Genomic DNA, 25,348 nt, shown 5'->3' with positions numbered 1-25,348 from the left:
GTAATTGCGACCAGCAAACCACATAAATACCAGAGGAGTAGAACACACCATAGGAAAGAGCACCTTCGTTGCACTCTTAATTCATACAGCAACAATGTATCAGAAATCTTGCACGAAGCGAGAGCAAGGCGAGCCAAGTTCTGAGCCTTTGCTCTACAATTGTGACTCTATGACCCATAAATAAGTGAGTTACACCCGGACGGCAACTCCCGACTCTAACTAATATGGCCAACGCTCCGCAACTCCCAGCTGTATGACTCCCTCCTTCACGACTCCCTCCTCTACGATTCAAACCACCGTGATTCCCTACTCTACAACTCCCTGTTCTTTAAATTCCTGCTCTCCGACTCACGTTGGGGCTAGTGGCGGCGGCCAGCAGCGGCAGCAGACCGCCACAGGCGATCACCAGGTTATCAGCCAGCTGGGAGATCAGGTGCACCGTGTTGATGACGAAGATGGCGTTATCGCTGTTGTTGACAAAGTCCAGAATGTTCTTGTTGGAGTGCCTGAAAAACAAGCATCGTTAGAAAATAATTCAATAAACACATAAGTAGTAAAAACGTTCTGTTAAAATTCAATACGAGATACTCGTACATAAAAATTCAATGCTCGCACAATGTCAAGATACCAGTGCTCAACAAAGTAAGACCAGCCGGCAACTGGGTACATCGGGCTTCGTCAGAATGAGCTAGCTGGTTCAGCAAAGCCAGCAAAGGCATTATGAAATAGTAACCTGGGTGCTTATTTGTGGCTTTAAAGTCATGCAAACCTGATTGCAATCCATTACCTGTGCTAATATTAGTGCAAATTAAAAGATTCCCTTGAGTACAGTTTAACGCCACAAATAAGGTCTTCGTGGAATAGCTCTTTCAACCAAGACATTTCAAATAAAGGGACGGCGGATGGGCTCTCGCTGGCAATTTATTTAAGCCCAATTTCGGCGATAATGCCACTCTATATTTCCCGAAGACCCAGGGTAATCTTTCGCCTGAAATTGATATCCGCTTTACGCGGAGACCGCATACAGCCGCAGCCACCGCAGCCAAAAACGCGTCCGCCTCGCGACGTCCGCGCCGGATTATCGATTTTACGTTAGCTTCAAACAAACTCGGAGGTAAAAGTTGAAATGAAATAGGGTCGAAGCTTGCGTTAATTAGTGCGCCAGATGAGAAAGCTTCCGCCATGGCCGGTTGCGTTTCCGTTAGATCTTCAGTCCTACATAGTATAACGAGTAGGTACTACGAAACCACTTACAACCAATTATCCTAAAAACAACACACACAGCAAACACAAGCTCACCACTACGCTCCCCACACCTGTCTAAGACTCCACAGTTTCTCCTCCCTTCTCAGCCGGTCCCGCCCCACCCAGTCGCAGAAGGCACTCACTGTCTCCACTGTTGGATGTCGTTCTCCAGCGAGAGTAGCACGTCCGAGAGCAGCCGCTGGTGGATGTAACTCCAGCGAAACTCGGGAATACGGAACGGAGGCCGCGACGGGCCCGGGGAGAACATGGCCCGAGAGGCGCCTTTACCACCCGAGCCTGGAGCAGAGGGGAGGGGCAGGGGTCAGACATGGCGCGAGAGGCACCCTTACCGCTCGAGCCTTGAACAAAGAGAGAGGAGAAGGGGAGACAGGGGTTAGATAACATGCCGGGCGAGACGCTCTTACCGCCCGAGCCTGGAGCGAAGAGAGGAGAGGGGGTAAGAGAAAATGTGACGGGAGACCTCCACAACGTAGGAGTCTGACAGTCTTCTCAGAATAAAAGAGCATTTAAATGTACACGACCGCTTCACGTCATTGTTATAAATCGAGAAGATGTGATACATCGCTCATTGGCATAATGCGTACCACTTGGGCAAAATGAGATTCTCCATTGATGCTGTCTTGAAATGTTGATGCATTATAATCAAATTTCTAACGACCGTAACATTATACCGTCGACCACCTGAATTTAATTCAGGTCGTTTCAATTATGCGCTAATCGTCGTTCCCCAGAAACACTTAGCAGCAACTTCAGTGGAAAACAACGCCCACATGCTAATGATCAGAGCAATCATGGGGCGCAAATAACGTAGACATTATGCCTTAACCCTCGCATGTGTAGGGGGGGGTCGGATGGACCCCCCCCCCATGGTTTTTCGCGAATAACTCGCGTAAAAAGCGGCCGATCGCGACGAAACTTTCAGTACCCTCGCATTGATCAATTTTACACCTACCCTGAAAATTTCATGACCCTGACCCAAATGACCTTTGACCTGTGACCTCTTTTCCGAGACCATGTTTGGCCGGAATCGCGATTTAGCGTATGTCGGCTCGCACTAGCCGCGTGTTTGCAAGCTTTTCGTGGTTTCAAACGTTCAAACATGTGATTTGATGTTACTCCCGTGTGTGTCAAGGTCACCTGAAGGTCAGGTCAGGTCATTGACCTTTGGTGACCTCGGGTGACCTCGGGTCACTTTTTCGAGTTTTACATGTTTCTAGGCTAGTTTTTGGAGCTGAATTCGAATTTAGCAACCATTTGAACATTTACGAAGTAGTTTTGGTGACTTCGTAACATGTTACGAAGCTGTCAGAGGCGGTTGACACGTACTACGAATACCCGTCACGACGCCTACTGGTTGACCTGACCTGACCTGACCCGACCTGGTCTAAATGCTTCAAGACATCATCTGTGATCAAAACTAACACGATATTCGTGATCAGCACCCCGAAAAACCCCTTAGCAGCCACACTTTACGACTTTCTAACAGGTCCCGATTTTCCCGACTTTGGGTCATTGACCTGACCTGGAAGGTCAACCAATGACCTAGGACCTTAAAATTGGGTATCATCGGCTTCCTCTCGTCACGGGCAACACGCTCGTTTTTTCCGCGAAGCTCTAGCTCAATCAGGGGCCAAACGGCAAGGGGGGGGGTCCAACCGACCCCCCCCCCCCTACACATTAGAAGCTGGAAAACGCCGCACACATGCGAGGGTTAACTTGTTTGAAATGCAAGTCGCAATGACCAGACAATTTGCTGTGAAATAGCTGCCATCGTAAATTAAACGTAAGGCGCGGAAAGCAGACTAATGTGTTACACTGAACACTATGACTTTCAAACATTCGGTTTTATTAAAATATCATCTGAAAATGCCTTGAAGCTAATCAACGCCACATTCTGAGCATGTGGCTCTCACCCAGTAAACCCATACCACACCACGTCATAGCCCCCACCGCTCTTACCTGGTCGCGACAATCGCTCGTTCTTGCTGTCCTGAGAAACACTGCGCGCCACGCCCGGCTTGGCCTGAGCGTTCCACTTCTTCACCCGCACCTCCTCCTCCTGACCGCCCAGTTCGGGTACCTCCACACTGTCAGGGACATCGGCAACCGGTGCCGCACCGGCCTCCGGGTCAGAGGGGTCAGCAGAGGGGTCGGCGGGGTCGGCCTCCTCCTCCGCCGGAGCGCTCGGCTCGTCCAAAACGTCCTCCATACCCTCGCCGCTCTTCCTCGAGCTCGCGTCCTCTCTCCCCTCGCTCTCTTTGTCGTCCTCGTCTTTGTGATCTTCCTCCTTGTGATCTTCGTCTTTGAGATCTTCGTCCTTCTGAGCATCTTTGAGATCTTTTGATTCGGTGTGTGCAGGAGCATCGTTATCCTTTGTGGCATCAGCCTCGGAGTTTCCGCTCTTTGTGTCCTCCACTTTGGGGGCATTGGCGTCGGCTTCGCCTCCATGATCGCTAGCTTTTCCTTCGTCTTCTTTCGAATCGGGCTCATCCTTTTTGCTTTCATCTTCAATCTTTGAAACATTGCCCTTGTCATCGGTAGCTGCACTCTCTTTCACGCTGCCGTCTGTGTTGCCCTTTCCTACATCATCACTATCATTCTTTTCACTCATGTCCTTTGCCACATCGCCATTTTCTGTGACACCATCCGCGTCGCCATGCGCCGGGCTCTGCGGTGGTGGTGACGAGACTCCAGCTGCCTTCTCCGGGCTGCCAATTTTCCCATTAGTGTCGGGCTTATCGCCAGGCGTGTCCGTATCGGGCGTCGTCGCGTCATGTCTACCGTTCTCCTCGGGCTCCTTCGCCGGCGCCGCCTCCTTCTCCTTCGATACGATGAAGATCCCCGTCTTCGGGTCACCATTGGTAGTGTCTGATTCACCAGTCACTTGCGTATCGCCCTCCGGCGAGCCAGGTGCGTGTTTCGGCGACGTCTCCTTCTCAGTCTCCGCGTCTGTCCCCGGAACGTCTTTTTCTTCTTCCATCGGCGATGATCCTTCCAGCGGCGTCACGGCGGTCGGTAGCGGCGAGTCGGCGGCACCGTTCTCGGGTACGGCCGGCTCGTCAGGAGCCTCAGCGCCGTCCGGGCAGCTGCGGCTGGTCTCGGTCGGCAGTTCCCGCTCCGGAGAGCTCTCACCAGGCGATGGAGGGACGGCGACTGAGTCGTCACCGTCAGTTGGCGGTTTGTTGGCCACCTCCGTGCTGTCTGAGGCAGCTGCTGGGGCGGCAGTCTCTTCCTCAGCCTCATCACCAGCTGAGGTTTTCTGTCCCTCCACCTTATCACTCGCCTCTTCACTCGCCGCACTTCCCTTTTCTCCCACGCCACTGTCCACTGCAGCCTTATCACTCTCCTCACTCACACTGTCTTTCACCCCCTTCACTCCATCACCAGTCTCCCCACCACTCGCTGCTCTCTCCGCTCCCGCCGTCTCTCCGATCTGTCCCTCTGCCTCTGGGGCCGTCACCTCCGCCGTTCCGGCCGCTCCACCGGCGGCGGGAGGCGTCTGCTTGTCCCAGCCGCTGATGGTGCTGATCGGCCGCTGCTGCCTCACTGCCGGGTCAGTAATGTTGTCCGCGCGCCGCCGCTCGTACTGCTCGTACATCTGGGCGAACTGCAGCTTGAAGTCCTCGTAGGAGACCTGTCGGGAAGGGGCGCATGGTTATTGGTTACCCAAGATAAAGAAAACGGATGGAAGCAGGCGAGGAAAAACAGCAAATTAAAGCAAACATAATGAAGACAGTTGGGGTGGATAGCGGCATAAACTAAAGCGAGCCCAGCAACATTGTGAGACTCCATAACGAGACAAGTTACAACCATGGTAAATTTGAGCGGTCTGCCGCCCTCTCGAGAAATGTGCGAGGCAACAACTCTATATCCACCCTGGGCTGTGAGAAGGACACAGTCAGCTGTCTATCCTCACCTTGGAGTGGACGATGGCGAGCGTGTCGACCCAGACGCGCCATCCGCCGTACTCGGCCTTGATGGCGTGGTGCAGCAGCATCCTGAACAGGTTGAACACCATCTCGGAGACGCGCTGCTCCTCGGCCGAGCGCGGGTGGATGTAGGCCATCGCGATCAGCCACTCCTGCAGCAGCGAGACGGTGGGTGAGGGTGGTGGACGAAGAGACAAAAGAAAGGAACAGAGTGGAAAACCAAAGGACTAAGCAGTAACCCTCACTTGTTCACCACAGTTACGTTCGGAGCCGGTTGTCATCAACTGTTGACATTTCAGACCTACTACACATATTCTGCGGGCATCTCGGAGACAAAGCACTTCTCATCATCACAATGTCCCACGCAGTCAACGCTCCCTTCGCTCGGCTTAGGCAGAAGCAGTGTAATCGACACATTTCGACGCAACAGAAACCGACATAATGCAGAGCACATACAAATGATTTTTAGAAGCATGCTTTAGCATTTCCTGTAAACTAAATTATAAAAAAAAAGTGATTAACACAGCAGACGGCACTCTTACTGCATCGACGCCCTAGCTCTTCCCCGCTCCGTACCTGCCACACGCTCATCTGCAGGACGGTGCGCCGGTTCTCCTTGTTGGCCTGACAGAGCAGCGTGGTGTCTGTGAGGAACAGACGCTTCACCTCGCGGAGACTGTCGGTGTTCTTCGACTGCCGGATCAGACTGGCCACCACCTTCAGAATCACTGCAAGGGGAGGGGGAGTTAGATGATGAGGGAGAAAGAGGTGTAGATACACAAAGAGAGAAGAAAAGAGAAGGGGAAGACGGAAAGGAATACAAAGAGGGGGACGAATGTGGAAATAGTCGGAAAGTCGAGAGAAAATGAGCGAGAGAGGAAGAGAGAGAGAGAGAGAGAGAGAGAGAGAGAGAAAGAGAGAAGAGAGAGAGAGAGAAAGAGAGAAAGAGAGAGAGAGAGAGAGAGAGAGAGAGAGAGAGAGAGAGAGAGAGAGAGAGAGAGAGAGAGAGAGAGAGAGAAAGAGAGAGAGAGAGAGAGCAGCGACTTCCACCTGGCGGTACTTCGCAGTTATGCTACTGGCGGTAGCGAATGTTCACAATGGGGCATTCCACGTCAAATCGAACAAAAATCGGCTGTTTTGCACCTTACCATCAGCGATTTCATTATAAATTTGTGAGCGAGTTCCTGTGTGGCACCGGACATTACATTGATGTTTTTTGCACATTCTGACCACAGGTCTTCTAAATATAGGGCATCCAATTTTTACAAAATGTTGCATCTTTATATTTTTGAACGACCATAACTTTGGTTGTACTTGTTTGATTTGAATGAAATAAACCTTACTGTTTAGGTAATTTCTTAAGCATTTGTTTAGAATTGCATCTACTTAAATATATGACCTTGAAATTTGCTTAACTCTGTTCTTAAGCACAAATATTGAAATAGCAAAAAACACGTCACCTTCGATTTGGCTCATTTTCATATATTTTATTGCCTACCATATTCTTAACAACCTGTGAAAAAATTAGAGTGGGCCATTCATAAGTTTTGAAGAAAATTGCACATATGCAAACGTTTGTTAGCACGCGCAGTGGACGGGGAAGAACGAATTTCGCCCACCCCTCCTGTTTTTCGCCAATATCTCATAAGATTAATGCGAAATTGATTATAGCTACCTGTCAAGAATTGAATTGGACATCTCATCGTGCAAGCAATAAGAAAATCGGTTCACAACTGTTCTAGTAATAGCGGTGTAAAGTGAACATCCTGTCGCCGCAGCAACGCGGCGACTCGGCAGCCGGCGCCGACCGCTACGCGCCGCCTGAATTGTAGACTGTGCCGGGACGGAACGGAACGGTTCCGTCTTTACATCGCGCTCCCTACCGCTGATTACGTTCGATTCGCGTCGTCAAATTTTGTGAGAAGACTAAGAAATGTACAGGCAATCTTATGGTGAAAGAAGTTTGAAAATCGGTTGGTAAACAATTGAAATATGAACGTGTAAACACAAAATTGTGATTGCTGCGTTTCCCGCATCGGCCGAGCCCGCCTCAGCCGGCGACATGTTACTCTTAGCAGGCCTCTAACTGCCATATTTATTATTGGATTAACTAGAAATTCCCCATACATACTAAAAAATGTATGTTCTTTCGTATAGTGAAGATCAAAAGACGTGAAGATATCGTTGCGTGATAATGTTTTCGTTGAATTTACTTCATGATGCATTTCCACACGGCTCAAAATTCACCGCAAAATACCGTTTGCCTGAGACACTTTTACTATGGAACGTGAATGCTTGACTACGATGACTATGCATTTCCATTCTCGCAGAGTTTGGGATATCACTAATCAGCAATCATTCATTTCAGAAAGTGTACACAAGCAAGCATGTCTTGACTCTGTCTTTCAAGGTCACGCGCGGTTGCGTGATGTTGATGCATGAAAACGGCGTTTGCCGCGAAAGTTATGAATGGCCCACTCCAATTTTTTCACAGATGGTTAGGAACATTGTGACGGATATAATATGTAAAAATTACCCAAATCGAAGGTGACGTGTTTTTTGCTATTTAAATTTTTCTGTTTTAATTCAAGGTCAAATGCATTTCAAGGTCACTTCAATTTAATTTTATAATTAAAAATCAAAGCCTTATCAATTGCCTATAAGACCCTGTTAATATCATTTTGATACCAGAAAAGGAACCAGAGTTATAGCCATTTGAAAAATTGATATGTGGCATTTTTCGCTATATTCGATGAGCTATATCTCAGCGATGCGTTATCAAATTTCGAAAATATTATACGTAACTCAGTTTTGAACCATGCCCAGTCTGCCTACAAATTTTCAGAAAAATCGAAGGGGATGACGGATTTCGGTGTTTGATTTGACGTGGAATGCCCCCAATGCTACCATTACATTACATTGCTAACATTATTATTACATAACAAGTCAGCACTTCATTAGGTTGGCTATTCGGTTCAGTGCTCGCGCCACAGCTGAAGCCTAAAACAAATGTCAGCGCCGATGAATTGAGCATACATCGCATCATGGCGGCGGCCATATATTTTGATCAGCATCGATCGCCGGGTCGGCAGAGTCGCCGCTCGGCCGGTTTGCTTTGTTCCGAAGATATAGCCGGGAGCGCCGGCCCACGTCCACATACCAAATTGAAACGAATGCTCGCAATTTGGATTCATGCTGATTGCTGTAGACTGAAAATACCGACCAGAATTTCGGGTAGTTCGAAGGCGGCGAATGTCAAGGGAAGTGGGGTTTTCTGTGTCAGAGCGTCTGTGGAGGATGAAATGAGGGCGTGCCGCGTGTCCACGGTGTCAAGGCTTTCGGAGTGTCAAGGGGTTAGGTGCGTCACAAAGGTGTCTCAGAGTGTGAGGGCTGTCACTGGAGTGTCCGGCGTGTCACGGGGTGTAACTGATGTCTCTCGGCGGGGTACTTACTGGGGTTCTCCAGACGGTGGCTGACTTCCGGGTCGGCGTGACGCACGTACAGGATCCCCTGGGTCATCTGCTCCGTCAGAATCTGCCAGAGGTCAGCGCAGGTCAGTACCTACAGGTCAGCGTAGGTCAAATCCGAATAGCAAGAGTCAATCTGGTCAACGGGAGTTATATGGAGTCGGCCTCTGGAAGATAGTTCAATGGGTTAGAAAATCGAATGGACTGAAGACAGGCCTATAAAACACATTACTTTCGACACATTAAGTCTTCAGGCCAAACAAAAGCCACGCTGACACATCACCGACATTCATCTTCTCTCATGTCAACATCCGGGCTCGTCACATTAACACGAGCTTTACTGCAAACTCCGCCAGACAATGTAGCATTCAAACAATATTCCAACCACTCTGCCTCGTCCGAGCCGCTGTCACCGACAGAGGACAAGCAGCCGGCACGTTTCCATTAGACGGCGCCAAACGCAGCCAGACATTTACTGAAATTCATCTGGGCCGAACACGGGACAGTCTGCCAGGGTTGGACAGTCAACACCCGTTAGGTCGATCGTATTAGCAACCGGCGGGGGTAAACCTAAGAAATCCCTCGGCAGGATGTGTTCAGTTACTTACCTCATACAGAACGTTGTACGTCGCCAGAGTAAGCGACTCCTCGTTCAGAAGAATCTTCTCCACTAGCAGGGTGTACAGATTGTGCGGGTTCATCACATCGTACTTGCGTCTGGAATAAATCGGTTCGTGATCGCATCAGAAGCTCACGCTGAATTTTAAGATGACATCGCAAATTCATTGCGCTCTAGAAGGCAATGAATTTACTATCAAAACATGAAACGATAGGCCGGTGGCTAAGCGTTAGCCGTTAAGCGCGTTGTTTGTAGCATGAAACATGATACGTACTGGCTATTCGGTTGGGCTAGGTTGCTGAGTTCACTTACCATCGATCTCGTTTGCATAATGTGAGCGCTGGACAAGCTGACCTTTAATATCACACAGGCAATTCGGCCGACATGCGACCAGGACATTGCATTAAAGATAATAGCAACGCTGTTACATTCACGTTGCACACAATAGCACGAATACTATTCATGCTAGCCAAAATGGGTTGGTCGGGTTCGCCCGTGAAACGCAATAGACATACGGGATATGATCGACAAATTAACGACCCCCATATCTTCAGAGATGGGACAAAAACAATAAAGTAAACATAGCTGCCCATCCTCTTCAGAGATCAGACAAAAACACTAACGCAAAAAGCTTCAGTCGTCGTGTCAGCGGCACAAACAAAATTATAGCGAGGACAAAAGGCAATGGTGACAAAAAAAAGAAAAGGGCATCCATGCACGCACAAAAAACGTTCCCAATTACTGCATTATTGGGCCCCAATTGGCGCTCTGAGCACAGGCCGGCGCCGCTAATAGCCTGGAAATGGCAGCAGTGGGTGTCTATGAGCACGACGTGCGTCCAGGACAAAAAAAAACCGGCTGGACAGTCGGTCTGACGGACGCCGGTGGCCGGGGCTAATCGATGTGTGTACCGCCGCCATCGGGCGGAGGAGCGTACACAGTCGGATAGACAGACTGTGACAGGCTCATAAATGTCCATCAGACGCTACGGCTGCGGTAAACACACGTCGCGCCTTCTGTCGATGACCAGAGTCCCACTCCACGGGGACATACAGAAAGGTTCATGTCGCAAATGACGCTTGCAATCATGCAGAGCCACCAATGCCACCCGGCATCTCTCTGGCTCTAATTTTTGGAAAGTACGCAGTGTATCCAGCACAAAGGACATAGCTGATCACCTCGAAACATTGCATCACCCATCACACATAAGTATCCTTGAAACAGCCACATCCAATCCCCTCACCTTTTTCCAACAGATGCATCAGACATAAACCCACCCTCACTCACTGAATAACAGTCCCTCCCTCCTCCCTCTTCCTCTCAATCCCTTCTCACCCCACCCCACTCACTTGTGCGTGCTTCTGCAGAGGAAGAAGCCCATCAGTTTGAGCGCCAGCAGTCTGATCGTCTGCGACTGAGCCGAGAGCAGCTTCAGCACCGACTGGATGCCCAGCTTGAGGTCGAAGGCGGGTACCATGGAGGCGGGGTGATCGGCCATCAGACCGATCAGGGTGTGCAGCACGTCCTCCAGGTTCTCGTCCTGGTGGGGAGGGGGCAGGGAGTCAGTGGCGGGGTGTCAAGGACGACGTAAGAGAGGCGTATGAGAAGTACCTAGGGAGCTGGGTATGTACGAGCGGGGAACGGGGTTAATGAGCGAAAATAGAAGAACAGCCAGGGTCGAAAAGAAGCGATTGAAAACGGAGCTAAAACATAAACATGGATATAAATAATCGGGTAATGATTCAAACATGGAAATAAGCGAACTGGGCACCTGCTGCGAACTGAGCGAACTGAGCAGTTGAGCAGCTTTTAGATATCAGTGTGTGTTATTAGGAACGACTTCAGTGAACATGCCGATGCCGCCCTAAAATCACAAAATAAATGGAACAACGGATGGGCAATCGACCGTCGGAAAGGTCAGGTCACCGGCTAATTGATCAATGGGTACTATACATCACTACACTTTCCCACAAATCACCAACACTACTCAGATCAATCATTACAATCATTTCTCAGACCACAAAACATCCTCAATGACTGCAAAACCGTCCCTATGATCCCCCGAGCTAGTTGAGCGGTCCCCGGAGTCCCACAGCGCCGAAAACAGAGCCAGAGGGGCGCGTCGACCGATTACGTTTACACAGCCGAGTGGTAAACCAGTCTGTGTGCACAGCAAACCGAGCCGGCCCCACTGCGGCGCTCAGTCTGTCGAGAACACTCCACAGACTGTCAGACAGACTGGGTGAGCGGTGTCGCTCACACTTCAACGGGGAGGGTTTGAAAACGTCGCTGTGACAGTGAGATTAATGATGAAGGGAAATGAGTGAAGTGGGTTACGGGTTTAGCAACCACTCCAAGCGAGTTACCATGTGATTGTGATTGCCGGAAGTTGAGCTAATGCAGTCTGAGCATTGCAGTGTGGTGAACAGCTTCCCTAGAGCCTACTCACAAATGCCTGCTACGATTAGGATCTACCGATACGACTCTCGCACTATCGTACATCCAACAGGCTACAAGTTTCAAACCGAAATAAGCTAGGAAACTTCTCTCACGCGGCCGTCCAACATCCTGATTTAATCAAACACCTGTTCCTCTCTTTGACAACTTGCCCGCAGGGCACACACATACATTCTAACGTCTAAACTACCGTCTATAGTGGAGTACTTACCTCGTGAATCGTGCTCAGGTAGTTGAGGATGCTCTGCAGTTCGTCTTCCTTGACGCCGTTGCCGATCAAAATCAGCTGTCGCAGGAAGAGCAGCATGTGCGAGCGGATGAGCAGGACGTCCTTCTTGGAAGGGCGCGCGCCGTCTGCCGCAGGGGAGAAGGGGCAGATGTGTCGAGGCAGGGTACCGAGTGCAGGCCGGATCGGTCCGACGGGATCGACAAAGAAGGGGGCGAATTGCGATGCCAAAATGTGTTTTCAAATATTGCGTGCGATAAACGCTCAGCTTTGAATGAGCTTCCTGAGCCGTCAAGCAGAGGCATTAACAAGCGCGCTGCCAGACAAATGGCCCTGTTTACCACTAAACCGCGCACCATTTCACCCCGACAATGATCGTACACTCAGTCTCCCATTCATTCTCATCTTGTACCACCTCAGCACCAGCCTCGCTCCCACCATGCCGCGCCCTTTACGTCCAACCCCCCGTCCCCTCCGTCCCATCACTTCCCCGTTCACATCTCACCGTCCCATCGTGCTCCACCCCGCCCGCCCTCCCCCACCACCCCACCGATTCTCACCGACTGCCTTGGGCGTGACGCCGCTCTTCTCCTTGGGGCTGACCACCCAGTAGTAGTATTTGAGCGTGTGCAGTGTCTGGAGCACGGTCGACACACGCCGCACGCTGTTGTAGATGTGTGTGTCACACAGAAAGTCTGAGGCCAGGTAGCCGTAGAGCCGCGTCTGGACGCCGACAGGGGCGTACACCCACAGCGCCGGGTTGAACAGCACGTGGTCCAGTAGCTGCGGAAAGAGGAGTTGGGGTCAGAGGGTTGGAGAGCATTTGGTACAGCAGCTGAGGAGAGAGAGAGAGAGAGAGAGAGAGAGAGAGAGAGAGAGAGAGAGAGAGAGAGAGAGAGAGAGAGAGAGATAGAGAGAGAGAGGGTGGGGTCAGGAGGTTGGAGAGCATTTAGAACAGTAGCTGCAGAGAGAGGGGAAGGGATCGGCTGGCTTGCAAGGTTCAGACTGGGCAAAGTGTCGGGATAAAACGGATGCAGTATATGTAGAGGCTACGGATGTGAGAGACGAATTAGCGAGAACGCTTAAAGCAGCAGGGTACATCACAGTTGCCTAGCAAGATTGTGTCCCGATGAAGGAATGAAACGTAGATGAAACTAATATAATTAACGGGTATCCACAAGAAAGCTGGGTTCGATGCAACATCTGGATCAATTACCACAGGTTTCGATGCACTGGAAGCACCGTAGTGAAGGTTGACGCCTTAATGCCTAACATCTACCCAGTAATTGGCCCCCTTAATATGACACAGAACTTCGGTAATAACATCACCACACCAAATCAATATCAGCCTTGACACACCAGCACGCTATACCATCAATTACCCCATTCTGGCGCTCCCCATCTACCTCACACGCACCATTTGGGCCATCGTATTTCCAAATTGCCTTCCTCGGCCCCTTACCGCGGCCAGCGTTTACACAAACACCCAGTCTGCATTCACCGCGGTCGCGGAGCCGATCGGCCGTCCACGAGCGGGCGAACGCAGCTCGATACCGATCGAAGCCGTCCGTCCGTCCTCAGCCCGGGCCGCGACCCGTAGCGCCAAACACAGAGTGGCCTGTTACGTGACCGGAATGACGGAGCGGCCGGCGGCCCGGTACCCAGTGGCGACGGGCGAGAGCTGATACCACTCTACGGTCTGCAGAGGAGCTGATTGAGAGGATATAGAGATGGAGGCGAAATATGTTACTTCACCGTTTGTGCCAGCAGATTCGACGTAAAATTTGACAAGAAACTCACTAGAAAAGTTTATCTTTAATATTCGCCAGTACTAGCTATCGTTCGTGACTAAGAGCTGTCCTAATTCTTTTAGTAAAACTATAAAACAAATTGAAGACTCCATTCTCACTTCAAACAGCCAGCGGCTGTAGCCAATATGTCACAGATCTGACATTTGCTCAGGCTTCAAAGCACTTCATCACTGTATCGAAACCACTGCCTCCTGGCCGTCAACTTCACCGCGTCGATTGAATATTTAAGGAGCTGTCGCCGTCGTGCACTCGATATCTGACAGCGTTGATCAATGGCACCATCCCGCGGGACCAATAAAGACCTCCCGTCGGCTCGTCGCCGACAGCCGCCGCCGATACACGGGGGTAACGGGCCGCGCACACTCCGGAGGAACACGCCCCGCAGGGCGGCGCGTAGACGGTGACAGAGAGGGTGCCATAAATTACGCAGAAACTGCCGAAAGCGAGTCAGGGGAAGGTTGGAAGAATATGGATGAGAAAGGAGAGGGAGATAGGAACAATAAATTTCAGCACCCTTCATCTTTGGCTTCTCAACTGCCAGCGAAGTGCAAAAGACGACACAATAAGTCACATATTTCGGCGTCACGCATACCAGCCGATAGCGCCCGCTCGTTCTGCTTGCTCGTCCTTCAGTCGCGGTTTTTCTTCCTCACTCTATCCATCCACTAACACACACCCACACATCTCCCCATCTATCCCTTTGATAGCTCTGAGCAGCTCTAAGCTCTAAGCGCACCCCAGCCTAAGCTCTGTGCGCGTATCACCATTTCTCTCACCTGTTTGAGCAGTAGCTCCGTGTTTGTTCCGGGACAGGTGACCAGGTACTTGGAGAGCTGCAGGAACACGCTGAGCACCTGGTCGTTCATGTGCTCTCGGCCGGTGCGCTGCAGGAGGTGCGAGATGACCAGGAAGCCGCGGCACTGCAGCATGTGCTGCTGCACCACCGGCGACGTCTCCACCAGCTCGCAGATGAAGCCGAGCAGCGTGGCGCTGTCGGAGGGAAGTAAACGAAGGGATCAAACGAATAGAACTAACACAGAAAGTTCCTATAGGAGCATACACAATCGAACAATGTGATGTTGCCGGAGGGCAGGGAGGTTGTCAAAAAGAAGAACAAGCAAAACAACAGCGCTGATGTCCTGAGGGGACTCGACGACTCCACCCTATCAGAAGCGATATCAATTGCATTGCTTCGATCAAACAATACGGACTTTACAGGACAGCTAATCACAATTTACAGCAGTATTTGGCTATTTATATATCATTGATCATCACGTTTAGTGCGGCCTAACGGTCCACACCAGCCACACAGAGACTTCATTACTCCAATTTGCACAGTCTGCATCCCTGAGACGAATTGGCAGCCGTTCCAAAACTTCCGGGGAGCTCTCTTGGAAGTCGGTTGGCATCGCGACTGATAATGACAGCTAAATCAATACCCTCCGGGCGCGGACCGGTGCAGTTTTTCCCCAATGATGTAGTTTTCCCCGCTACGTGGCAGGCCGATTGAATTCGACGCGACTCAAAATCAGAGCGAGGACGGTGCGCATGCAAAGGACACTTGTCACTGCGTTGGAAGGATTCAGTGATGGCAATGTCGTTTTGAGGATCGATGCTAAATAGATGGGTGTTGGGGCGGAACCAAAATATTTTTGATTGACACTATTTTCAAAAGGGAACTTATTTCCTAATGCATTAAATTTAAAAAAATCGCCCGTGAAAAATATCCCGTGATATGTAAGCTGCGTTCATTTCGCTTTGTCACGAATGCAGCCCCCTAAAATCTATAGTAAAAACCAGAAGTAAGCCTCCTTGATCCGCTCGCGGCTGAACTTTCCATGCGACTCTGCGGCTGGTGTCCAAGGCAACGGCTCCAACACTCCCAGTTAGGGTCAATAGCGACCCACTCAGGCTAAGTGTGTGGCCGCTCTCGGCAAACCTGTAAAGTGGGGACTGAAAACAGCGTCTTTCAATTCTGTTCAATACGAGAGCCGAATAGGTAACTCAAACACAAGTGGTTCAGGAAATATTGAAGCATTGGAAAACCAAATGGCAAGCGAACATAAAACGCAAAAAGCTTTTCATGTAGGTGCTGCACTAAGGTTCTTTGTCAAAGGGCTCAGACAAATAAATACCTCCGCCAATACACTACCTCTGCCGGCTCTCACTGACCAGAGGCTGGGGTCGCGCCGTCCGTCAGCTCCGTCCGCTCCGGGCTCCACGGGCAGGTCCAGCTGAGAGAACAGCGGGAACAGCACCTGGATCCCGCCGATGGCGTTCAGCGTGGCGTAAATCGAGTGGGTCACCACCGCGCGCACGTCCTGAAACAGAAACAGGGGTGAAACTGTCAAACAAAACATGGCGCGGTAGGTTAGATGCGTGATTATGGCTCTCAAATCCCCATCATGAAATCGCTAAAGTTTGCGTAATTCGTCGCAAAGATAAGCATCGTTTGTGGCACTTAGTCGTATCGCTCCGAAAGCGGCGATCCGTGGTGACAGCTCTGTCCGGGAGCGCTCGGTCGCGAGTGTACTGTTCCCATGGAAACGCGTCTGATTAGCAGCCAACCTTGAACCAAGTATGGTTGACATTAGGCGGTGGCGACAGCTGGGCTTAGCCGCATGAGGAATGACTATGGCCGCCGGATAGGGCCCTGATGTTCAGCATTTCAGCTGAAAAGAATATAAAAGAGCACGACTGTCATTATGCTAATATATTGCCCGAATGCGGCGGATGGTAGACGGGTCCATGGGCGCCACGCGCGCTGAGGCTATAAGGAGAACTGGAAATGACGTCATTACTACAAATTATCGATAATGGCAGGGCTGGCCACCGGTATATCATGTGAGCCACCCCATCGGTCTGACCCCTCCGCGCCTCATGCAATCACAGCCAGATTAAATCCTCCCGATAGCACGCTGAACGTGTGGCTCCAAATAACTATTGGCTGCACGGTATAGAGAACAGAGCACAGAGCACATCATACTGACCCACCAACAGGCATCGCTCCCCTAGTTTGCGGTAAACTAAGGTCCCCAGCTACTGGAAATACGCGTGGACGCGCCACGCCCTTGCTCCCACTCGTCCAATAAACGTTATTCAAGTGTAAACGTCGCATCCCTATTCACGCCAAGTCGGCCACGACAAAATTAAAACGGTCATTTCATAAATTACGCAGCCTCGTTATAAGCTGCGGGACGCCGCGGCGGTCGCAGAGGCTGCCACGGAGCACGACCGGCCGATTTTTCCACCGTACCGCCGCTGCTGCAGGGCTGCGCCGATCTGCGCCGAACGCCCGACAAATTACCGATCAATGCAGTCTTTATGAGGACGCCGAAATCCGACAAATTAAGATCGCTGTCGAGCGCTGCATTGAGACAGCGATATAAATATCGAAACAAAACGGAAACGGAGAAACTGGTAGCCACTTTACACTGGGAAATGGTCTGTTAAATTCGCTGTCAAGTGCCCATTCAAGAAAGCTATTGGATACTTTGAAAGTGCCATCCTTTGTAACAAAACAAATAAGTGTGGAACGAACGTTCACGACATTGAAATTACATAGCCCACTAGAAACGGTAACTGAATACAATATGCAGCGAGCTCGTCAGCAGTCATATCACACCCCGCCTTTAATCTCCCTCCACGTCATCACCCCACACGCGCTGAGCCCGCGCCGGTACAATGGCGTTTCAGCGCGGCGATCCATCCGAGCCCCGGGAGAGTCAGCGCGACCACCATGAGCACACTGTCGAGACGGCAGCACGATTTAGGGCAGCTCGGAGCTCATCGCGACGCAGCGGCAATAAACCGCCGCACCACCCTCCCCAGCGCTCTGAGAGCGGTCTTTAACTTCAGCCACCGTCGCAGCCCCTGCTGTCTCTGCCGTCGTCGCCGCCGCCATCGTCGTTGTCGTCGCCGCCGCGCCGGCCGGCTAAGTTAGCGCACCGCTCTTCATTACCGGTGACCGGTGGAGCGATAAATACGGCCGCTGGGACGCGCCCGAGCGGGCGATCTGTCACCGGCGACCGGCCGACGTCGGCCCGGGACTCATGGCCCGGGCGCTCGGACGTGACGGCGAGGGTCGAGAAGGACGCTGGTGGGATGTAAGGTGCTCGGGGGTTAACTGGGAAATGTGGGAGAAGCAGGTACTGGCTAATCGGAAGGGAAACGAGAGGTGAAAATGAACCGACGACCTCGACCGTGTGATAATCACTGATGACCATTCTTGTAAGAGATGAAATTTTCAGCAGACTCAAGGGCTGCCAGTCTAACGCAAAGCAAGCCATTCGTAGACCGTGAATCATTCGCACCTGACCACAGCCCTCTTTTTCGGTCTTGTGACGACAAAGCCGATACTACGTGAGCAGCCGTGCCATCGCCACGTGCCAAGCTATCCCATAATGATTCACCTCGCACGTGTCACATCCCGTGCTCATTAGCGAGCGCACGTGTATCACACCCCAACCCGCGGCCACCGACAATTCGTGCGAGCGTCCCTGCGTGCGTGAGGCCGGACGCGCGTGCCGGCGGATGGGCGGGCGTGCCTGGGTTCGTGTTCCTCCCCACGCCATGTCCTGTGTCGTGTCACCTATCACGCCTGTTCCGGCGCCCGTCCGCGTGCCTCCTCAGCCGTCGGTGACGACTCGACCGCGGCGCGCGCGTCACACGACACGAAATGTCACGCATCACGTAGCGCGCGTGACGCGGCGAGTGACGCACGGCGTGACGCGTTGGGCTCACCTGTCGCATCAGGCCGTGGGCCGAGTGGACAAAATAGCTCTGGTTGCCTTTGGGAGCGGACTGAAGACAGAGCTGGCCGTCCGTGGCGGCCGCGCTGTACATGAAGACGATGGCTGCAGACATCTTGCCGTCATAGAGCACCTGTGGGAAGGGTGGAGAAGGGGTGGGTCAGTCATCAGCCGACACGTGTTTGACACGGAGAAAACGTGTCAGGAGGCCTGAGATGACAGAAACACGCACACGGCGTAAATTAATTTGGCTATGGATGCAAAAGTGGGGAATAACGCATGCAGTTAGAACGCACGTACCGGCGGGGATGGTCTTGATGGTTGACACTGGTTGTTACCTAGCCACTTAGTCATGAACAGTTAAATGTGAATGCATCAGATCTTTTTCGAAAAAAAAATATCAAACACAAAACGAACAAGAAACGTGTAAGACGCTAGCCTTTCATCATTAACTACGGATTGCAGTTTAAATGTTGACATTCCTACATTATCCCTCATTCACTCAAGTACACAATATCAAGCGGGAGAGTAAACCCCACGAATGAGCCCCGTGTAAACACATTCCCCTCGCCCGCGCGAGTCTGGGCTGCCCGGCACGGGACGTCGCGTGCTCCCACCCTCCGGGCTACCCTCGGGAGACCGCCCGGGACGGATCACCTATCTGGGAGCAGAGCACGAGGCCACACAGACAGGTCACGCGCGATACAGGTTGGTACACAGCGTCACACGCATGTAAACAATCACTGGGATACCTATCACAGCGAAAGGGGTTTTCGATCGAAGCAACAAGCATAAGCAAGATAATGATAAACTGGGCACCGCATGTCGATTGATGACGTTAAGATAAAATATTGATGACTTGCTCGATGAACATTGCATGGGAAATATGGGATAAAAACAGCCACGTCAATTAACAATACGCGAGGGAAATAGACGACTGTGACTATTCATTTTGACCAAGACAGCAGTGAGAGCGCAGCCAACACCGTTGGGGAGCCTCCTGAGCGTTTTTGGAGCTGCGTCGGTTCCCAGTTCCCATAGGCCTCAGGATTCCTCCTTGAAGAGTCCTCAAATACCCCACAACTACCGTCTAACCCGCGCTCCCGCCGCTATTGACCCCCATCCTAGTGTCGGGTCACCACTCCAAGCACCATCCGTTCCTGATGTCTCCCGATACTCACCCGTCTGTGGTTCTCCGAAAGACGATCACTGCTCTCGGCCTCGAACCGAAACTGGCTCTGTGAACACACGAAAACGGGTCAAGGGTCAACAGATGAGTGGTGAATTACCTATAGGGATGAGACCAAAACTGTATGGTTTAACATTTCATATTTGGAAAATGCCCGTCTAGGGAAGCCAACAGGTCCCTTGTTAGAGTGCAGTACGGTGAGGTCTGGTTTGAGATTCATATGACTGCATTTTCATAAAAGCACCACTAGCTGTATGTAAATTGTTGCTTCAGTGACATGGGAAGCCCCCGTGCCCGTCCCATGACCGACCACGCCTTTGTGTAGCGGCCCACGAACGGCTATCATAGCTCGTACGTCATCATAACTTTGCAGACATTCGCCGGCGTGCGGCCGATATACGAGTACGACCGCCATCAGAGACAAAGTTGTCCAATTCGGTTATTGGAGAATCGTCAGATGGCCATCGGTTGCCAGAAACTGCGAGTTATCATGCAATGTAATGCATTGGGCCAGTTGGAACAGTAAGGCATCATACAAATGTTTGGTAAGATTATATAGGACTGCATTTATAACTTTTTAAATAACTAATCGGCCATTCCGTACTCAAAATAATTCCGTGCTCATAGATCATGCAATATGCATCCTAATCACAACTTTCACAGACGTGCATTGTATATCGTTGGCTTGTCTGCATTTATCCACCAAATATCCAACAAATATTAGATAAACTAACACTGACATCGTCGATATCCGCAGATGAAGCCTTCTTTACCCACCATCATCAAAAAAGCACGCCGTCGGATCCATCCATTGCACCACTACATGATTAATGACGGCGGTCTGGAGTGGGCGGCTGTCTTTTCTCACGGCTTTCCACCAGACTCTGAGCCACTTCATCACTTCTACCCCGTGTCGATCGCCGCGGCAGATATCAAAGATCGACCCGGGCTGGAGGCTTCGTGCCGAAAGCAGGGAGTGAGACAGAGGCCCAGAGTAACCTGCCACCGTAATTATCAGTGGATGCAACGCAACAACGGCATGGCGGCGTACGAGCGGGACCTTATTCACACCATGGAGAAAAGCGGCTCCCAATGTAGTACACATAGCAAGGAACAAACAAACACAATCAATAAGGGCCTCCTGTCAGCCCGACTCCTCAACCGTTCAGCAGCAAACAATCAGAGACCCGTCGCGGCACAAAGCAGAGAATGTCGGCAGTCTGCAGCCTATCTGGGTGACAGGCCGGCCGTCCCTCGAATTTCCAGCCAGCTTCTCAGCGAAACACGAGACAACTCTCAGCTTCCTAAAACATAAACACGGAAGCCAGACGAGCAAGGGAGGAGAGACAGGCGGAAAGAGGAACAGAGAAGGGGAGAGGGAGAGGGAGAGGGAGAGAAAGGAGAGAGGAGAGAAAGAGACAGAGAGGAGAAGAAAAGAAAGGGAGAGAGAGGGTTAGATAGAGGAGAGAAAAAAGAGAGAGGAGTACAGGAGAGGAGAAGAGAGGAGAGGAGAGGAGAGGGGAGAGAGAGATGCGAGAGAGAGAGAGAGAGAGAGAGAGAGAGAGAGAGAGAGAGAGAGAGAGAGAGAGAGAGAGAGAGAGAGAGAGAGAGAGAGAGAGAGGAGAGAGAGAGGACACCGGAAGGAAAAGGAGGTGGTGAAAAAGAGGAAGACAGCGGGAGGCGAAAGAGGAAACAGCATTTGGAGGGAAGAAAACGCTGGGCGGAGAGCGAGAGATATGAGACGGCAGGCGGAGGCGGCGGAGACCAGTGGGCGGACAGACGGCCCTTCCAACCCAGACGAATGGCAGCCGGACGACCAGTGACGTCACAGACACGGCCGATAGCGCCGATTGTTCTTCGGCGCTGATCCCGCAGATCCCGGCCGAAACCGACGGCACCGAAATGGGGGAGCGGTGGAATGGCGACGCCCCCGCCGCAGACGAAAGGTGAAGGAATCCGAATGGCCGGGAATGCTTGGTGAAATGGATGGATGTGGTTCCGTTGGTGCAAATTGCAAATATTATATGGTTGTCCGATCGGCCGGTAAAGAAAACGAGAGCATATTGACTACTGAGCGCTACGAATTATGGTCGATCTATTTTTCCTTAGCTGCTAATAAACAGCCTACGAAATCCATCGGCTTCCCCCGGTGCCGAGCGACGACATCAATTATCTTTCCCCATTGTCGCCTCGGGGTCCATCAACATCTATCAATTACAGCTCCCGGGGGTGTCCTCAGCTAAATGGGACGCTGATCCAATCCCAGAGGCTCTGTCGGGCGTCAGCATCATCGTGGCAGGCGATTATTCCTGCTTTCAGCCTCAGCCTGTATTGGTGCTCCCACACTCAGTCGTCGCTGCTGCCTTTACCCTCAGTTCCTAACCCTGTCGGCACTCTTATTCCTCCACCTCCGTTTCACTTCTTTTCTCACCTGTCGTCATCCTTAGTCTCTGCCCGCCATTGGTCCAAGCCCTCAGCCCTCTCCCTCTGCCGTCTGTCTCATTCCCTCCTCAGTCCCGTCACCACCAGCCCTCCTCTTCCAGCCCCTCGCTGCCTCCTCCGACCTCACGCGGTTTCCCGCTGTCTCCTCCGACCTAGGCCGCTCCCCAGCTGCCGTCGGTCCTTCGCTGCCTCCTCCGACCTCGGCCGGTCCCCTCGCTGCCTCTCCCGCCTCCTCCGACCTCAGTGTGCCACCCTCACCATCCTCCCGCCTCCTCCGACCTCAGTGTGCCACCCTCACCATCCTCCCGCCTCCTCCGACATCAGCGTGCCACCCTCACCATCCTCCCGCCTTCTCCTCCCTCAGTCCGTCCCTCCTCCGACCTCGGCCAGTCCCTCTCGCGTCCTCCGACCTCGGCCGGTCCCCCGCTGCCTCCTCCGACATCGGACCGTCCCTCATCCGACCTCGGCCGGTCCCCCGCTGCCTCCTCCGACCTCGGACCGTCCCTCATCCGACCTCGGCCAGTTCCCCGCTGCCTCCTCCGACCTCAGTCCGTCCCTCCTCCGACCTCGGTCCAGTTCCCCGCTGTCTCCTCCGACCTCAGCCCGCTCCCCCGCTGCCGCCGGTCCCCGGGGGAAGTCGGTAATGAGCCCGTGTCGGCCGCCACCGGATGCCGCCGAGCCCACTGGGACCTGACTCGGAGCGTCGGACGGCGACGGCTGACCGGGCCGAGCCGCGGGGCGGAGTCCCGGTCATTAGTGGGCGGCTCCGGCGGCCGCCGGGGACCGGCAGTGTCTCCGAGTGGAGGAGGAGCGAGAGAGTAGGAAAGCCTAGCTACTACAAGTGCCTCGTGAACGGAGAAGCTTGGAACGATGCATCTGTATGGAAGCATGAGGATCAAGTGGCCACAATGAGTAGCGCGTCTTTTGAGGCGGTAAAAACTCGCACGAACTAATCACACCGATCGAAAGGACCTGCTTCTTCTGCTGTTGACAGTCAACACTGGGCCGATTACTCGCTGTCAACTGCACCGCTCCCGCTACAGCCGATCGACAGAACACAAAAGCGTCACCAACTTCTCTCCCTCCAGCTCATTCCGCAGCCAGCACCCTTCCATCCATCTCCCTATCTCAGAGCCTCGCATGCCACTTTCAGACCCGCCAGCCCACCACTTCCAGTCCAGCCGGCCCATCGCTCGCTCGGTCGCCGCTCGTTCGGCTGTCGCCAGTCCGTGATAAAGTGTCGGTCACCGCGGCCAGTGTCCCCTCGGCGGGCGGCTGCCGACGGCGGCTCATTTTCCAGCCGCTGACCAGTGACTATCTATCGCCGGGCCGGACCGCCCGTCACCGGCAGACCCACGCACTCGGGTGGTGCGTCGGTCCGCTGCAGTGGTGCGTAGGTCCGCTGCTGGGGTGGGACGTAGGTTCGCTGGGGTAAGACGCAGCTACACGGCTCGGACACTGCGGAACGGACTGAACGGGGTCTGAGCATGGTGGACTAAGGCGTAGAGGTTCAGAAACAGGAGGACGTGAAGAGAATATACACATTACGTAGTCACTAGTCACCGCAACATGGCAAAAAAAAAAAAAAACGATCGAGCCTGAACGGGAGGACGACTGAGACAGGCTGATATCAAAGGTATCCTACCAGAATATTCAGTAATGAATTGATATCATATGAACCTCTAGCACAAGCATCGTAAGGATAGCGGACACATCGCAAACCACGAGCTGAAAGTAAGCATCGCCGAAAACCTCAGTACCAGTCACTGAATAGACCAGACATCTCCCATTGTCTCAAACCTGTCTAACGCTCAGCGGCAGCTTGGCTCACCTCTAATCACCATCACCGTTCAGAGCCGGGCAATCTTCAACCCCTTCATCGATTGGCGACGGGAGCCCGCCGCTGCCGACTCCGCCGCCCGGCCGACACTCGAAACACGCTCGGCGGTCCATTGATACGCAGTGGCCGTACAGAACGGCGTCTTATTCCCGCCGAATGGCCGGCTATTTCCCCATCCCGGTCAGCCGATTACCGCATGTGTAGGCCAAGGAGAATCCTCACGGGGAATGCTGAGCATGTCAGACATGGGATCGCCATAGGGCAAACGCTGAACCAGTACAGGACCCACGCTGGACCATCCCTGGACCATCCTGGACTTCCATAGCTTCCCACAGGACTGGCAGACCAGCAGAGACCACCTACACGAGCCGCGAGACTACTCATCGACAGCGTCGCGTCGGGTCGGCCGTCGTGTCGCCCAGGAGCCTCGGCTCCTATCACATCGGCCGTCCGTTCGCCGACAGCATGTTAGTTATGCGATGAGCGCGGCGATCCGCCAGCCTCCGTCGGCATATTCATGAGGCCATCACGAGTCGATAGTCGGGGCCGATGAGGCGGCGGCAGAAAAAGTGAGCCATTTGCGGCAGACTGACGGACATGATCAGTGGGTAAATGTGGTAAATGCATGCCGAGCAACGCTGTTGATAATAGGTATGTGGGATGAAGTGATATTTTTGAGTCTAGATTAAGGATAAAAAAGATTATGTCAAATGTTATTATGTGGGATAAGCATATCTAGACCAACCAGCATCACTTTAAGGCCACGATGGGTTCTGGACAAACTTAAAATATTCGCGGTATCTTTCTGAACAGAGATTCTTAAGCCCACAAGCATTCTTCTCTAAACCAGATTCCACAAAACCTAATCCGCACAACACATTTGATACGCGCCTTGCATTGTCCTTAAAACTCTTGCGCAGAGTCTAGCACAACAATGTTCCTAACTTCTGTACTTCAGGATGTTTCAGATTGCAGTTAGATCTAGCCGTGACGCTGGAAGTAGTTCAAGTAGTTCCGTATTTCAGCCACTCCTCACAAGGTTCACACTAAATTCACTATCGACAACCTAACTGTCAGAAGAGCTGTGCAAAGGACTGCTGCTATCATCAACACTGATTTCCCTATTGGTGCAATCACTATCGCGCTCAGCACACAGCCACTACCTACGGACTAAATACGGCCAATCGTACCACAGTCAGTTAAATGGACAATCGATAGCTGTTAAATCACGGGGGAAATCACGCTCGGTTACCAGTTTTAATGATGGCATCGGCGCAGCTCAACATCGCGGATATAACTCATACGACTCCACCCGGCTTTGAGTCCCAAGGGAAATCCCGACGCATCGCCG

At 52.2% G+C, this 25,348-nt stretch overlaps 1 protein-coding gene across 1 annotated transcript in view; it reads right to left on the bottom strand.

The window, feature by feature from the left end:
* The window catches only part of LOC122364135 (neurobeachin-like), a 141,784-nt gene that overhangs the window by 73,340 nt on the left and 43,096 nt on the right, over nucleotides 1–25,348 (bottom strand). Inside the window, exons 10-23 of the mRNA XM_043334244.1 lie at nucleotides 19,708–19,764; nucleotides 18,519–18,659; nucleotides 15,948–16,096; nucleotides 14,552–14,765; nucleotides 12,525–12,747; nucleotides 11,950–12,092; nucleotides 10,631–10,821; nucleotides 9,271–9,379; nucleotides 8,648–8,729; nucleotides 5,772–5,923; nucleotides 5,183–5,347; nucleotides 3,226–4,900; nucleotides 1,389–1,542; nucleotides 353–506 (exon numbers count right to left, since the gene is read on the bottom strand). Coding sequence (XP_043190179.1) covers nucleotides 353–506; nucleotides 1,389–1,542; nucleotides 3,226–4,900; nucleotides 5,183–5,347; nucleotides 5,772–5,923; nucleotides 8,648–8,729; nucleotides 9,271–9,379; nucleotides 10,631–10,821; nucleotides 11,950–12,092; nucleotides 12,525–12,747; nucleotides 14,552–14,765; nucleotides 15,948–16,096; nucleotides 18,519–18,659; nucleotides 19,708–19,764 — 3,609 coding nt within the window. The remainder of the gene's footprint in view (nucleotides 1–352; nucleotides 507–1,388; nucleotides 1,543–3,225; nucleotides 4,901–5,182; nucleotides 5,348–5,771; nucleotides 5,924–8,647; nucleotides 8,730–9,270; nucleotides 9,380–10,630; nucleotides 10,822–11,949; nucleotides 12,093–12,524; nucleotides 12,748–14,551; nucleotides 14,766–15,947; nucleotides 16,097–18,518; nucleotides 18,660–19,707; nucleotides 19,765–25,348) is intronic.

The sequence above is a fragment of the Amphibalanus amphitrite genome, unplaced genomic scaffold, assembly GCF_019059575.1.
Source record: "Amphibalanus amphitrite isolate SeventyFive unplaced genomic scaffold, NRLGWU_Aamphi_draft 000658F_arrow, whole genome shotgun sequence".
Lineage (NCBI taxonomy): Eukaryota > Metazoa > Arthropoda > Thecostraca > Balanomorpha > Balanidae > Amphibalanus > Amphibalanus amphitrite.
Note: the sequence above shows the minus strand (reverse complement) of the source record. Positions and strands in the feature narration are given on the sequence as shown.